The 16,117-nt window shown below is 43.4% G+C and overlaps 1 protein-coding gene and 1 non-coding gene across 4 annotated transcripts in view; both read left to right on the top strand.

Annotated features, from left to right (window-relative positions):
• The window catches only part of MYCBPAP (MYCBP associated protein), a 32,439-nt gene extending 17,842 nt beyond the window's left edge, over window positions 1-14,597 (top strand). Inside the window, exons 12-19 of one of the 3 annotated variants that reach the window (XM_054977653.1) lie at window positions 1,534-1,721; window positions 2,821-2,967; window positions 4,964-5,272; window positions 5,850-5,971; window positions 6,533-6,648; window positions 8,015-8,127; window positions 9,207-9,389; window positions 14,472-14,597. In XM_054977653.1, coding sequence (XP_054833628.1) covers window positions 1,534-1,721; window positions 2,821-2,967; window positions 4,964-5,272; window positions 5,850-5,971; window positions 6,533-6,648; window positions 8,015-8,127; window positions 9,207-9,389; window positions 14,472-14,597 — 1,304 coding nt within the window. Of the gene's footprint in view, window positions 1-1,533; window positions 1,722-2,820; window positions 2,968-4,963; window positions 5,273-5,849; window positions 5,972-6,532; window positions 6,649-8,014; window positions 8,128-9,206; window positions 9,390-12,676; window positions 12,799-14,471 lie in introns of those variants that run through there. The other 2 variants (XM_054977654.1, XM_054977655.1) reach the window with 2 other exon arrangements.
• TRNAI-GAU (transfer RNA isoleucine (anticodon GAU)) lies at window positions 9,514-9,585 on the top strand. Its single transcript has one exon. It is a non-coding gene; the product is annotated as a tRNA-Ile (tRNA).
• Window positions 14,598-16,117: the final 1,520 nt, after the last annotated feature.

The raw sequence follows: 16,117 nt of genomic DNA, 5'->3' as shown, positions 1-16,117 counted from the left end.
TTTTGGATGGAGTATAGCGCCCCCCCCCCCGAGCAAGCAGGCTCTTTGATCCCCGACTTGCAACATTATTAATCAATGTCATCTTACTTGTGTCTGACTGAGCTTATTTATTGGCTCTCATCCACCTCATTATGACCCATTATGACTCAGGAGAAGCAGAGCTGGGTGTCATCTGCATACTGATGTCACCTCACTCCAAATCCCCAAATAATCTCTCCCATTAGTTTCGTTTAGATGTTAAACAGCATGGGGGACAAGATGGATCTTTGGAATCCTGTGGCATAAACCCCAGGGATCCAAGCACCGTGTTATATACTGGTTCACCAGCTAAGATTGGCACCGCTAGGGTGTGTTGCCCTCAGTCCCCGTCTTGAGCAACCAAGTCAGAAGGAGACCATGTTAGAGGATATTAAAAGCAGCGAAGTGATCCTGGGGGGGTCAACGGAATCACACACCCCCTGTCCCTTTCCCAGCAAAATTTGTCAGTCTGAGTGAGGCAGTTTCAGTTCTACAGCGGCACCTGAAATGGGTTTGATCACATCCTATGCTTGAATATTTTGACCAGAAAAGTATATTTGTCAGTGACTAATATATGTTCAAATTGTTTGTGTCCAGGGAGGGGGTTCTTCAGGAGAGATTTCATTATCACCTCCTTCAAAAATGTTTGTGTTGTTAATCACAACAACAACAATATTCGATTTATATACCGCCCTTCAAGATAACTTAATGCCCACTCAGAACAGTTCACAAAGTATGTTATTATTATCCCCACAACAAACACCCTGTGAGGTGGGTGGGGCTGAGAGAGCTCTGAGGGAGCCGTGACTGACCCAAGGTCACCCAGCTGCCTTCCAGTGGAGGAGTGAGGAATCAAACCCAGTTCTCCAGATTAGAGTCCTGCATGCTTATCCACTACACCAAACTGGCTCTGGCTCTGTTCCCTCTCTTAAGGAAGCCTTAACTATTCCTTCAGTTCCATCGGACAATCTCTGATGCAGTGTAATGAGCCAAAGTGGGCAAGGTGGTAGATCGTGTCACATCACTGCAAACAATCTGTTCACATCCTTAGGTCACAACAACTGAAACTCATCCAAGCAACTGAGAGTAGGCTAGACGGAGTTCTGGTAACGTTGTTTGTATTGGTCTGTCACATTGGTAGCGTCTAAATCCTGGTGGTTATTGGTGATTTTATCTGTGAAATGTCTGGCAAAGAAGTTGCGGTGAGCCAAAATGATCCGAGTTAACACCATTAGCGGACTGATGAAGACACTCTTTTACCAGTTAGAATAGTTCTGCTGGACGGCTTTGTGCCTGTGTCCAGTTGTCCTCCTGAACTGTTTCAAGGGGTACATGGGCTTTTTCCTCTTTGCCCTGATGATGTTCGGGAGCTGATGATAGCAGCAAGCCGTGGCCATTCCCTGCACATCTTTATTGTTCCTAAAAATGAATGCTTAAAAGTACATACACATGTAATGCTTGAAGTATTCCTCAAAGGAGTTATCCTTCCTTATATGTTTCTTCTGTTCCTCTTAGGTGTTATCTTGCCTGGACAAACCAGAAATTTTTCCTTCATCTTCAAATCACTGAATGCTGGAATTTTCAGAGAATCTTGGGAGTTTGGCACTCATCCTGTGTTATTAGGGGGGGCTGTGTTACAGGTGGCCCTCTGGGGAATTGCTGTGTACGAAGATAAAACTTCAGGGCTTAGGGAGAAGCTAAAGGTAACTCAGTGATCAGGGCAGAGGTTGCGAGCTTAGTACTTTGGTGTAAGTTATAGGGTGGGACTAGGATCTAGGAAGTTGGGTTGAGTTAACATTCTTCTGAACAACAACAGGAGCGTGGCCCAAACCGGAGACAGCTGTTTACAGTAATGGTGGATTGATCGTTGGAGGTTTGTTACAAACAGGCATGCTCTTGAGGAAGAGATCCATAATGAGCATGGAGCTAGCATCTCATTGAGCGTGTGAGCCGGGCAGCTGATTTCTCCACAGACCAGTGAATATCAAAGGAAAGAATTAATTGCCACATAGACTCATTGTTGATGGTCTTCACCTATTTTCGGGGAACACCAGATGCGTAGCCTTGGGCACAGACTCTTGGCGGTTCCTACAAATGAGGAAAAAAACCTCTGTTTCTGTTTTATGTGGCTGGATGGCTGATTGATTATGTATTTATCTGTACTTACTGAATATGATGGGGCAAGCTGCTATCTTTCCCAACTATTGCACTTTAGCACTGTGTAATGTTTTTAATTGGTTTCACTTAGAGCACTTTATGTTGGTTCCCTTGTTTAAGTTCGTGTCTGTTGGGCTTTATTGATTCAGCTTGCATTGGGAAGTGGCTTTTGGCCAGGGGTTGCCCATTTTCATGAGGTTTCTTTGCCTAGAATTGCTTGGAAATGTTTCCCCCATAAGAAACAATGGAGAGTGGCTTGGGGCACCTTGTTTAGGGGCCTTTAGAATTGGACACCAGGTCCAATCTTACTAAAAATTGAGGGGGGTGGTCTTTAGTGGACTGGAAGGAGTAGGTTCCCTGCAAATTTGGTGGTGTTTGCTTGAAAAATTCTCCCCCCCACCCATCCTCCCAGATAGTTTCCCCCTTAGGAAATAATGGCTGGACTCTAATTTTACCAAACCAGATTAAATTATCTGACCTGGATTTCAGGGATACCAAATATTTGTGGCATTACTGGATTCAATTGACTTTTTTTTTTTGGTGCACACCTCTAGTATCTATCTCTGTAGACAAAAATTGCAAGTATGAGTATTGGTAAACTGATTTACTATCAAGTCTCACATATGGTTTTCTTTGGTGCTCCAGAAAGATATAGAAGCCCGGGAAATTGCTGTTATAGTGGAGGAGAATCTGAAAGAGCTGCTTGATCGAATTCGTACACCCCCACAAACACCATCTCCTATGGATATGTATGTCTCGGAGGAAGAGTTATTCCATAGAATGAACCCAGAGGTATCATATTTGCTTTGGGGTGAAAGGGGTAAGATGATGAATTGTAGATCATTGAGAAGTAGGACTGAAGATCATGGGAAGTTTATCCAGTGTACAACTCTGCGCTCTAAACCTGTTTCTGATTCAGTAGCTGACAATTCCTACATTTAAAACTTTTAATCCAGATTCAAATAGGAAATGTATAAGAAAATGAAAGGTGAAATGTGCAAAAGACTGAAAGTGCCCTCTGAGGTTTGCTGAAAAGATCTTTGTGGCAAACTGTGCAGTCAAAACAATGGGTGGGACCCACGGAGGATTTCCATAAATGAAAGTGTGTGTGTGTGTGCTGATTTCCTCCAATTTCCTTCATTCTGCTGCAGACCTCTGACACCCCTCCTCGAGCTGTTCCTGGGGGGAGGATCTCCTATTCCCCAGGAGCATCATATGAGGAGAGCATTCTGGGCTACAGTGGAAGAGGGAAGTGATGAAGTTCCACTGCATGGATGAAAACCCCCTCCATCTGTGGAAATTACTAGGAGGAATATACTCACTGCCAAAATACACTGTCTTACACATTTTTGAAAAGGAAATCATATTGTTTTTACAGCATCTTAAGCTTTTCTTTTAATGTGATAAGAGTCCAGTAAAGAGCAAGAGTCCAGTAGCACCAATAAACTAACAAAATTTGTGGTAGGGTGTGCGCTACCACAGCTCACTTCTTCAGATATAGCTAGAATGTGAGTCCATCTGTCCTTGTCTCTTGATTTCAGATGCTAAATGACAATGGCAGGTAAATGACAAAAGCCAGTAAATGACAATGGCAGGTGTGATTGGATAGGGTGGGGTATGCAGAGGGGTGGTGGGTGTGAAGAAATCAGCATTGGTAATGAGACAGGACCCAACAACATCAGCCACACCATCTCAGGTTCATACTCCTGCTCATCCTCTAATGTGATTTATGCCATCACATGTCAGCAGTGCCCTTCCACCCTCTGCATTGGACAAACTGGCCAGTCCCTTTGACAAAGAATTAATAGACACAAGTCTGACATCAGAAACCACAACATTCAAAAACCAGTGGGGGAACGTTTTAACCATCCAGGACATTCAGTTGCTGACCAAACAGTAGCAGTTATCCTGCAGAGGAATTTCAAAGGGAGATTAGAAAGAGAGACTGCTGATAACGAAGCTCAGGACAATGCATCCATCTGGATTGAACCAAGACCCGGGCTTTCTCTCTCATTACCAATTTGCCAAGTCATTTAAACAAAAGTGCTTTTATTAATAAACACATAGGGAGAATGGTCTAAAAATATCAGAGGTTAAAATCATTATAGCCTCTCCATTCTGGCTCTGTACTGGTGGCAGTTTGTTCAGCTGGTATTTTGAAAATCACTAGGATTGGGACCATGACAGACAGAATTTTCCCCAGGTGTCTGATTGGTGACTCCCTTGTCCCATGGGAAATCTTCCCTTTTTCAAAAATGTACTTGTGGAGGCAGAATTTTGCTTTGGGGTCTTTCGTCAGTTAGGCTGGGTGATGGGAATTTAGTGCCATTTGCAAATATGAGCCCGAGGGGGAATTAGCTTTCAAGTTGGACAGTGCGTTGTTAATTACTAAGGCAAAAAGGGCACAAAAGAAATAAGGATCTGTTAAGACAGGGACATGCCATAACAGTATGATCGCCACATAGCTGGCCATTTTCAGTTGCCTAATCACGTTAGAAGGAGATGTCAGGAAACTGAAAGGACAGTGAGTATAAGACAACCTCAGGGCACGTGGGCTGCTTCCTGAAAAGTGACTTAATTCAGTGCGCTCCTATGAAACTTGGGCCCTCTTTTAATGTATTGATAGCTGGTGTATCAATACGTATCCCAGAAAGGGGTTTTCCATCAGAGAGGCCCTGATTATTGTGTGTTTCTATCAAAAGCTGTTTAGACATGTTTTTTTTATTTCTGTCTTTGTGTATGTCATTCTTATTTACCCTGTCTTTTTCCTGTTCTCTGCTTTTAACAGTTACACTATCAGCACCAAGTGGTGAAGGGGCTTCGTGAGCTGTGGAACAAACTCATGAATCCTCCTCAAGATACATCTGAAGTGGGCTCACAAAGGAAGAGCCCTGGTCATATGGATGAGCTCTCCCCACCAAAGAGTGCTGTGGAGTTGCAACAGAAAAGTCCTGGGGAAGACACAAGGAAGAGTATCTCCTCAGACATTTCAGGAGCACGGAAATCCGGGGAGGACCTCATGAGCCACTTGAGTGTAACCGATGAGGACTACATGATCCGTAACGAGTGGAATCTTTCTATCGCAGGTTTTAGACAGGTGATTGGACAGTGTTCATTATTTCCCCCTAACTTTGAATATTCCCAGGATATACCATCCTTTTAATAATATGTCCAAGCATTGCTGTTGTTGACAGCCTATCAAGATTGTGTCCATTATTAAGCCACTAGAATGCACACACAGACGGGCATCTGCTAAGATACTTGTACACGTCATGTCATAAGCATAATACACATTTCCATTTGATTATGTTCATTTTCCAAACTAGGTTCCAGAGAATGTTTTAGAACATGTAACTGCACAAGAGACCAGCACATTATCCTTTTTATATTGAGTTTCACATAATTTTAAGGCATACATGTGGGCCTCTGAGTGGGTATCCAGGATCAGGGAAGATCCCATATTCTAGAAATGCAGAATTCTTGGGTCAAGCATTCAGGTTTGGCTGTGATAATAGGAATGAGAGTTTTTTTGAGTTGGGGGGTCGGGGAGGACAAAGACCTTTCATACTTTTTCACTTGACAAGGTACGGTGATGTTAGGCTGGCTATGGAAAGCCAAGACCTTTGTCCTTCTATAACTGCAGTCACATTAAACGTGATTTTCTATCTCATCAGATTTTGCTGGCAGTCCCTGTGGAAGAAGAACGAGAAGCTGCTCTGGCCCAGCTCAATAAAGCTGAACTGGAGCTTTGTAATGTACAGATATCACCCCAAACAGACCTCATGTACCAGATATGGTATGTTAATACTGTAAAGAGCCAGCCTACAAACAGCCCTTTCTAGCTGATTAATCTGGCAAACAACAGAAAACTCTCTAGTTTAGAGAAGGAGAAAGGGTTTCCAGCAGATGAAACAACCCAGTTACATAAGAGAAATGAGTTGATGTGTAACAGTTTTAGTTACTGTTCTGGAGATGAACTAAAATTATGGTTTCTTGTTTTGTTCTTTAGAGATATACCAAATGTCTCGTAGCTAGAATTTGTTTATAGAGATCTCAGATGGGCATCTGGGTGTTTTTTTTTTAACTCATCAGTTAAATCCCATATTAAGCAGCCTCTCAGATTTTTGAGCTGTAGAGATGACTTTCTGTCCATCATTAAATAAAAGAGTTGTAGGAATTCAACAGGGTATGTTAGTAGAGGCTAGTCAACATTTTGGACCATAGGAGCTCATCTTGAGGCTCTTTCAGGACCGTGAGGTCCTTTGCATGTAGAGAAAGTTACGTAAGCCAGCAAAGTTCTGACCTGCCCTGCCCCCTTCCTGCTATTCCATCCAACACCCCTTTTTTTTAATGTTAGTTTCCAGTTGTGGCGTGAAGTAATTGATGGTCTAGTAAGCTGTTCGCTAATGCTCAGGTCCCTGCTTGGTATGCCCGAGAAGGACACTTATGCAGACCTTGTCCCAGAGGAACCAGGTAACAACAGCCTTAAAAGGCCGGTTTCCAGGAGAAGGTGTGGCGCTTGGCAGAATCGGGGTGGGGATCGGGCAGACAGCCGCTAGTACAGATGTCTGCCTATGTGCCTGCCTACCTGCATGTATTTAACAAAATAAGGGCCAACAAGGCAGCTAACAAATCAAAATATGCATAATAAAAATATATTGTTAAATGTGCTGACCTTTCAAGCTCTGTATGGTTTGGGACTAGCGTACCTGTCTACTCCCTTAGGAACCTACCTGACCATTACAGTCATCTTTGGAGGCCCTGATTGATGTGCTTCCGCCTTCTGAGATTAGGCAACCAGGGAGAGGGACTTCGCAGTTATGGCACCAAAACTTTGGAACTCTCTCCCCAGGAAGCCTCATCTGTTGCCATCTTCCATCACTGAGGGAAGACCTTTTTTGTTTTGTTTGGCATTCCCTCCGTGATCCCTCCCTTCTGCCCAGTGTTTTAATTGTTGTCTTATGCCTTCGTATGTATTTTAATCCTGGTTTGAATTGTTTTAATCATTCATTTTTATTGGTTTTTTAAAGTATGATTTGATTATGTATATTTTAACTCATTAGCCTCCTCGGTGGCTTAAAAACCATTAAAACCAACTAAAACACATCAGGGCATCCCAAGATGATGATAGTGGTTGGGTAGGTTCATAAGGGAGAAGGCGGCCCTTCAGGTATGCTGGTCCCAAGCCACATAGGACATTAAAGGTTAACACCAGCAACTTGAATTGTGCCCAGAAACAGATTGGGAGCCAATGTAGATGGGCCAAGACCAGAGTGATATATTTCCTGTGACTCACTCCCATCTGCACCCTAGCAGCAGGCATTCTGGACTAGTTGAAGTTCTTGATCAATTTTAAAGCCAGCCTCTTGTAGAGTGCATTGCAGTAATCTAATGTATGGGCAGGTACCAGTCGCCAGATCTTTTCTGCCTGGAGATGCCACAGCTGACCAACCAGCTGGAGCTCATCAAAGGCAGCCCTGGCCACAGGTGCCACCTGCTTACCCAGCAATAGGCCTGGGTCCAAGAGCACCTCCAAACTATGGACCTGTTCCTTCAAGGAGAGTGTAACCCCATCCAGAATGGGTACCACCTTAAATCCCAGCTCAGACCTTCTACTTGTCATCAGTAGAAGTCTTGTTGGGATTTGGTTTGGGGATGGAGATTCAACAGCAAAGCGTCTTTGCAGAGCTGGCTCATGAATCTACTTGCTTTTCAGAGCTGAGTTTTGTTATCTGCCAAAGCACTGTTTTATTGGTTCAGGAGACCAGTAAACTAATGAATAGATAGCAACCCTAGATTACCCAGCATTCTTTTAAGTGAAATGCTGTTTTCTATGCAGTTGAAATAAAACCAGTTTCTGTAAAGGGAGGAAAAGAAGACCGGAGACTTCAGAAAGAAGACAAAAAGTCTGCTGGGAAGGATGAAAAAAAAGGAGGGAAGGCAGGCAAAGAGGTATGATTTCGGGGCCTTCAGGGTGATTACCAGAAATAAATTTTATTTAAATAAATTTTATTTATTTTATCATATTTATATTCTGCCCTCCCCGCAAGCAGGCTCAGGGCGGATAACAACATTAAAACATTTAAAACATTTCATATAAAATATTTAAAAGCATTGTACAAAAATATTAAAAATAGCAGCACTCTTTTTCTTGATGGCGGAACAACTCTGTCTTACAGGCCCGGCGGATAGTAGATCCTGCCGGGCCCTGGTCTCGGTAGACAGAGTGTTCCACCAGGTAGGAGCCAGGACTGAAAAAGTTCTGCCTCTAGTCGAGGCCAGGCAGGCCTCCTTGGAGCCAGGGACTGATAACAATTTCTTTTCTCATGATTGGAGGGTCCTCTGGGGAATATACGGGGAGAGACGGTCTCTCAGGTACGCTGTCCCCAGTCCGCACAGGGCCGTATAGGTCAATACCAAGACCTTGAACCTGATCCAATACTCCACTGGCAACCAATGCAGCTCGAGCAATACTGGTGTAATATGCGCCCTATTTGGTGCTTTCATAATGATGCGTGCTGCTGCATTTTGCACCAGCTGTAATCTTTGCGTCAGACACAAGGGTAGGCCCACGTAGAGCGAGTTACAGTAATCTAACCTAGAGATGACCGTTGCCTGGATCACTGTAGTTAAGTCACAGGTAGACAAGTAAGGGACAAGTTGCCTGGTCTGCCGCAGGTGGAAAAAAGACCTGACAACCGCTGTGACCTGTGCCTCCAGGCACAAGCTGTGCCCCATCGAGGGTTGGGAGCCGGAGTCCCAAATCCAGTCCCCCATGGCTCAAGTATAGGACCTCCGTCTTTGTTGGGTTCAGTTTCAGTCGACTCTGTTTCAACCAATAAAGTTTCAGAGAAGATTTTTGAAAGTTTACTAGGATGTATTGTTGAGGTTCATGAACTGAACTGACTCTTTTTTGAAAGAGTCTTCAGACATACAACCAGATGTGACAGACATCTGAAGATAATGTATATATTGATATACAGAAAATGCTCTGATCTTTTTTTTGGTATACTTGCATTTTTGGGGGGTAGGAACGTCCGAACAGCAAGAAACTGAAGTCAAAGGAAGAAAAAAAACAGAAAATTTCCACCAAGGAGACAAGGGATCAGATCTCTTTTATCTTAGATAAAGTAGAATTAGATGCTATCCATTCTCGACATGAACAAGTGGACCCAGTTGTGCAGGAAAAATACCATGAGAAACTTTATGCTGAGGTAAGTGCAGTGAGAGCCGTTACTACTTATTCATTTGCCTGTAACTCTGGCTGTAGTTATATGTGAGTTATTTGTAATTACATTCCTCAGTTAGACTTAACCATGAACAAATATTCAAATGCAGGGGGCCATGGCTCAGTGGTAGAACATCTGCTTGATATGCAGAAGGTCCCAGGTTCAATCCCTGACAGCTCCAGGTAAAGCGTCTGGTGATGTGATGGACCTCAGCCTGAGACCCTGGAGAGCTGCTTCCAGTCTGAGTAGACAGTGGACCAAGAGTCTGATTGATGGGCCAAATAAATAAATCTAGCACTTTAATTTAATACGGATTCCTAAAACCACCCTGAAATGAGTCCTAGACACATCACTAGTTGCATGGGTGTCTTCTCCAAGTGCAAAAGAACTTCTCAGATGGTTTTGTCTTTAAGTAGATTTTACTTTCACATCAGGAAAGGCTGATCTAATAGAGTTTTCTCTCTCCTCCATTCTCTTGGAGGATAGAATACAGAGGCAAAGAACAAGATGAAACAATCTCAATCAGTCCCTAAATACAACCAAGATAGTTACTCTCATTCTGCTAAACTTACAGGCCTAGGTGGTAAGGCAATTTGTGTAGGCCAGTTATTCCAGAATAATCTGTCAGAACTGCTTTGATATCAGAGGAATTATTCAGAGCATTGGTGCAGTATGCTGGCTAGAAGACCGATCGACAAAGCAGGATGGCCCCAATTTGATTTACCTCTGCCTAAACTAACCGGATGTGGCCGTAATCCACTTTTTGAATCGCATTTGGGGCACCAAGACCTTATTTATGTTTGAAGTTTCTTTAACCATTATGGTAATAAAAACAAAGTGGCTTTAGGAATGACCGGATTTGCCTCAGTTTGTTTACTGTCATTGATGAAAAGGATTATTAGTGGCCTCATATAGGTATAGAAAATTACGGCCTCTGTAGGTCATTAAAAGGCAAAAATAATGATCTGTGTGTTTTCTACCTCAGTGTTAGTTTTCTAGGCTTTGTTTGTCTCTGTTGGCTAAAGTGGAACATTTTTTATTGCCTGAGCATGTTTCAGCTTTACTTGCACTGGCAGTGATGTTGGTTCTATATCCCAGGTTTACTAATTGGCTATAGGGTCACCTGGCTGCATATCCGCTGAATAGTTTGAATAAAGAAAAGAGGTAAAATGATTTATGCATGAGATGCTACCCAGTATCTAACAACACTCCTATTGAATTCAGCAGGGAATATTCTAGAGTAAACATGCATAGAATCAAGTTGTAAGTTTTGAAGTTTTCTCTTACTACGCAATTTTGTGTTCTGGCACTCTGCTGCTGAAGCACAGAAAATTGATCTTAAGACCCCGATTCCAGAGCAAGGGGATAACTGATGCCATTTTGCTGTGCCATTAATTCTACTCTGCCCTTCTCAGGGCAGACTCAAGCCACCACAAGGACATCTGCATGAAATTGAGAAGAGATCCTAGTTTCTTTACATGGTATCCTCAAAGCTTAATGGAGGTTCTGTAGTGCAGCAAGTGGAGTAGGATTCGATGGTCTTGCTCTATTTGCCCAATATAAATATAATAATGGCTGTGTGTCATCTTATATACAAATAGCCAAGTGGCCCTGATCTTAGAATACTTAAATCCAGAGACTGGAGCCAGGAATGAACAAGACAGATCTTCCTACACACCTCAAAAATGCTCCAGGTTTGCAGAAAAGTCTGAAATCTAAAAAAAAACGTGAGTTTTTTTTAAAAAACTCAAAATGATAAAAGGAGCTCCTGGCACTTTAACCAGATGCCTTCAGTGGCTGTTGCTAGGCAACTATAACAGTTTAGCCAGTATTCCAGGCTTGGTTTCTGTTAGAAAAAGACAGAGAGAGGGGGCAGGGCCCTTTCCAGTGCTGTTTTGGCCTTTAAGGGAAGACTCATTGGGGTCAGGCTCAAGCAACCACTGGGCAACTTGATACCACATGTCTAACATGACTCACTCAGGCATGGCTTCTTGCTACTGTTCAACAGCACCCCCAAAAAAGTCAGTGTAGGGTAGTGGTTAGATGTTCAAAGTAGGATCTGAGAGACCCAGGTTCGAATCACCACTCTGCTGTGAAATCTCACTGAGCCAGTTACACACTGTCAGCCTAATTTACCTCTCAGAGTTGTTGTGAGGATAATATGGAGACAATGAGAATGATGTAAGTGGTTTTGAGTCCCCATTGTAGAGAAAGGTGGTATATAAATGAAATGAATTAATAAATGGGGGGCAGATAAAAGATAAGTCTTTTAGTGGGTCTGAAGGAGAAAAAGACATAGGGAAGCGTGAGTATATGGAAGTTGCTAGGAGGAAAGAGGAAATAGTGTGGGGAAGGGGGATATAGGGAAAAGTGAAGTACCTCCTGCAAGTCCTTGAAGGTTCTCCACCATGCAACTGGGCCCAGCTCAGCCAGCACCTTGCAACTGAGCCACAGGGGAGAGGCTGCTAGTGGGGATGGGGGAAGGGAGAAGACAGGGAGGCAGACAAAGGTGAGTGGGAAGGAGAGAAGGGTGCAGGAAAAGGGAGACAGGCTATCGAGGCAGGGAAGGGGAAAAGGACATGGTGAGAGAGAGGAAAATGAGATTCCCCCGCAAGTCTCTCAATTGTCAATATATCTAATTTTCAACCCAGCCAAATCTGAGGATGCTTAAATCTAGAGATTGGAGCCATGAACAAACAAGACAGAAGTTTCTACAAAGTTGAAAAACACCCCAGGTTTGCAGGAAAATCTGAAATCTTAAATACACACACATGCATGTGCACGGACAGACACACACACACACTGAGTTAAAAACCCCGAAAAGATAAAAGGAGCACCTGTAGCTTTAAGAAACAGATTCCCTCAGAGCCAAGATACAAGTGACACCTGACACAGGTTGGACACTTGTCAGCTTACCTCAAGTTTTAATGGGAAATGTAGGCGTCCTCGTTTTACAGCTTGGCTCTCCATTACAGCTGCAAGACCAGGATGCCTACATTTCCCATCAAAACTTGAGGGAAGCTGACAAGTGTCCAACCTGTGTAAGGCATCACTTGTAGCTTGGCTCTTAGTGTCCATAGCTATGCAGGCACAACAGTTTTGCCAGCATACTCACCCAGACCTGGCTGCTTGGTACTGTCCAACAGCAGTCACCCCACCAAAGCCAGTGTGGTACAGTGGTTAGACTATGACCTTGAGTCCTTATTCTATCATAGATACTTGCCGAGTGACTTTGAGCCAGTTATGTATTCTCAGCCTAATTTACCTCACAGGCAGGGGTGGATTGGCCATGAAGAGCACCAGGACACCTCCTTGTGGACTGATGCCCTCCCCCCAGCTGGGGTGGGCCAACCCTGTGACAGAAAGTGGAGCCCAGCTCACCCAAGTCTCCAGTGAGGTGACATGCAGCTAGGCCTAAGCCCCACACAGAGCATGGTAGGGGAGGCCACAGTACAAGGCACCGGGAGACAGGCACTGTGGAGAATGTTGAGGTACAAATGAAGCACATAAATACTGAATATAGCTGAAGATGGAAAGGTGGGTGGGTGGAAAGGAGAGAATGAGGCAGGAAGGGTGAGGATACAGAGATTGCCAGAAGGCAAGAGAGAGGAAATATTGTGGGGAAGGTAATACAGGGGGGAAATGGGGTGCCCCTCACAACTCCTTGCAGCTTCCCCACAGTGCTACTGGGCCCAGCCCACTGACTGACACCACACAACTAGGCCATAGTTTTCCTGAGTAGAGGGCTACCAGCAGTAAGAAAGGATGGAAAACTGAAAATGCAGGGGCAAATAAAATTAGGCTGGCTGGTGGGTGGGAAGGAGAGAAGGAAGCAGGAAAAGGGAAGATGTTATGGGGGCTTTCAGGGAAGAGAAAGGGAACGTGGACGTGGTAGGGAATATGCCCGCAGCAAGACCTTGCAGGTTGCTGCTTGATATATATATCTAATTCTGAACAGTAAATTTAAAAAAAAATCACATCATGAGGCCATGTTGAGATAGGCTAGATTTTTTTTTGACAAACCTGGAACATTCCTCGGGTTTGCACAAAAATCCAGAAAATGAAAAAAATATGACAAGGGCTTAAATTTGATTGAAAATGGAGAACACTGCCTACGATCTCGCAAAATCCTGCTACTTCACAGATGGTATTGAGAGGTAGTCTAGCAACCCTGGCAGGGAAAGAAACTACTGAAAAAGGGGTCCGGAGAAAATGATGGGCGGGGGGAGAGGAAAAGAGCCAGCAGGAAAGGCAAGAAGAATAAGATAAACTAGCAAGGGGGCAAAAAGGGAGGGGAAAGGCTGGGGCAGGAAAAAGGAGAGAAAAGGATGGGGTTCCCCCCCTGAATTTTGCAGGTCTCTCCCCTAGTACACTTTTTATTATCCTGTCTAAAATAGATTAACCAGATTAATAGTCAGGGCTAAAATCAGATTCCAGACACTCAGATCAACTAATGCATGTGAATTCATTAGTTCATCTAGGCTACCCTAGTATTATTAGCTCGGACTGGTAGGAACCCTCAAACCTTCACTGGCCTTTTCCAAGTCCTTAGACCAGGAGAGCCTTTTAAATGGAGGTAGGGAGTAAATCTGGGACCTTCATGCAAGAATATGGAGTACCACTGAGCTCCCTCAAGAAGCTGTCTCTTTAAATTGCTTCAGACTATGGGGTAGCTGTGTTAGTATGTAGCAACAAAATCTAATAATAGTCCAGTGGCTCCTTAAAGACTAGCAAGGAGTCAGAAATCCACTTCATCAAATGCATACTCTGACTCACAAAAGCTTATGCCGTAATTAATACTGTTAGTCTTTAAGGTGCCACTGGACCCTGTTTTATTTCAGGCTATGTAGCTCCTTATGCTAGGAATCAGTAGCCTGCCATCCTGGCTAGTGGAGTCACCATCAAATAGGCAAGTTTCCCCTCCCAATGTTTGTTATGGGGTGCAAAATCTCTGAAAAAATATGTGAAATTCACTTGACCATTTGTCTAAAAGGTGTCAACATTCATGAGATGTTTTCTGTTGGTTTGCTGTGCTGAAATATCCTTTGAATCGCCTCCTCCTTTTAGGTCTACGGATTGCTGAATTCAATGTTAAACAGAATGCTTTTTCTTTTTGAGGAGCTAGAGAAGGATGCCCTAGAGAAGAAGAAGAAGAAGAAAGCACTTTTTGGTTCCGATTTCATAATGAAATAAAATGCTGTATTTATATGCAGAGCCAGTGCAATTTTTTTGTTTGTTTATAAAACTAGATATTTATACTGCTCTGGGGGCCAGTTTGCACAGTTAGCTCTCTCTCTCTGAAGCCAGATATGGCTTGAATAATAAAATTACCCTTGAGGTGAATCAGCGACCCCAGTTGTACTTTTTTGGTAGAATGCAAAGGAAAGTGGCTGTACAAGCCTTTCCTCTTAGAACATTGTCATCTGTGCAGTAGTAAACTGCACCCCCAAAGCACAGTCAGTTACCATGTAGTTTGCTTTTTAAAACCAAATTTCATCTGGGGTAAAAAAAAACCCCGAAGAAATCTATGGATTTTGCTAGCAGGGTAGTTTTTCTAATATACCCCATGGATTTATTTTCTGAGGGCCAAGCTACAAGTGACAAATGACATAGGTTGGACACTTGTCAGCTTCCGTCAAGTTTTGATGGGAAATGTAGGCATCTTGGTCTTGCAGCTTGGCTTGCCAACTGCTGTCCAATGGACTTTTCAACTGTCACTTGTATAACATTCCGCCAAGCTGCCTACATTTCCCATCAAAACTTGAGGGAGGCTGACAAGTGTCCATCCTGTGTCAGTCATCACTTGTAGCTTGGCCCTGAGGAACCATTTTTAAGCACTCTGGAGAGAGACAGCCCTTCATGACAACCTGAAGACTCTTCCCTTTTTTTTATATATATAAATTTTTATTTTTAATTACTAGCCACAAAAACTACAAAGAAGGGGAAAAGGGAACAGGGGGAAGGGGAAGAAACAACATATAAAAAACACACACTACATCTACAAGTATTGCATTCCCTTCATAATACAGTTATTTAAAGATAAACTTCCTAATATGCTATTAGATTGGTAGATCTTATAAAATACGAACTACAGTCAGGATCAGGTCTTCTTCCCCCCCTGCGTCTCGGTCGCAGCTCTCTCTGAACAGCTACAGTAGCTGCGCTCACTCCCTCCTCCCCATTCTCCCCTTCAGATCCTAAATCTTCTCCTTGCTGAAACTCTTGATGATTAAACACAAAGTCCCTCAGCTGTGCTTCCGATGTTACCTTGTAGGCTTGGTCTTTATAACTGAACCAGATGCCTTCCGGAAATAACCATTTGTATTTTATTTCACGCTTCCTCAGAAGAGCTGCAAACCTTTTATATTTGAATCTCCTTTTCCGAGCTAAAAATGGAACATCCTTCAATATCTTAACCTTGTTACCCAGAAAGTCCAAGTCCACATTGAACGAGTTATATAAGATGGTGTCCCGAGTCTTCTTAGATGAAAAGCCAATAATAATCTCGCGAGGCAGCTGACGCTTCATTGCATATTTTGAAGATGTCCGGCGGACTTCCAGAATATCGCTTTTTAACTCTTCTTTAGTTGCCTTTGCGAATGACGCCAAAAGTTCCGACACCAAATCCTTTAAGTTTTCACTCTCCTCCTCCTTCACATTCTGAAGACGCAATACCGTCTGAGCATGATCCACTTGTAACCCTATCAATTGAT

Source organism: Eublepharis macularius, chromosome 4, assembly GCF_028583425.1.
Source record: "Eublepharis macularius isolate TG4126 chromosome 4, MPM_Emac_v1.0, whole genome shotgun sequence".
Lineage (NCBI taxonomy): Eukaryota > Metazoa > Chordata > Lepidosauria > Squamata > Eublepharidae > Eublepharis > Eublepharis macularius.
Note: the sequence above shows the minus strand (reverse complement) of the source record. Positions and strands in the feature narration are given on the sequence as shown.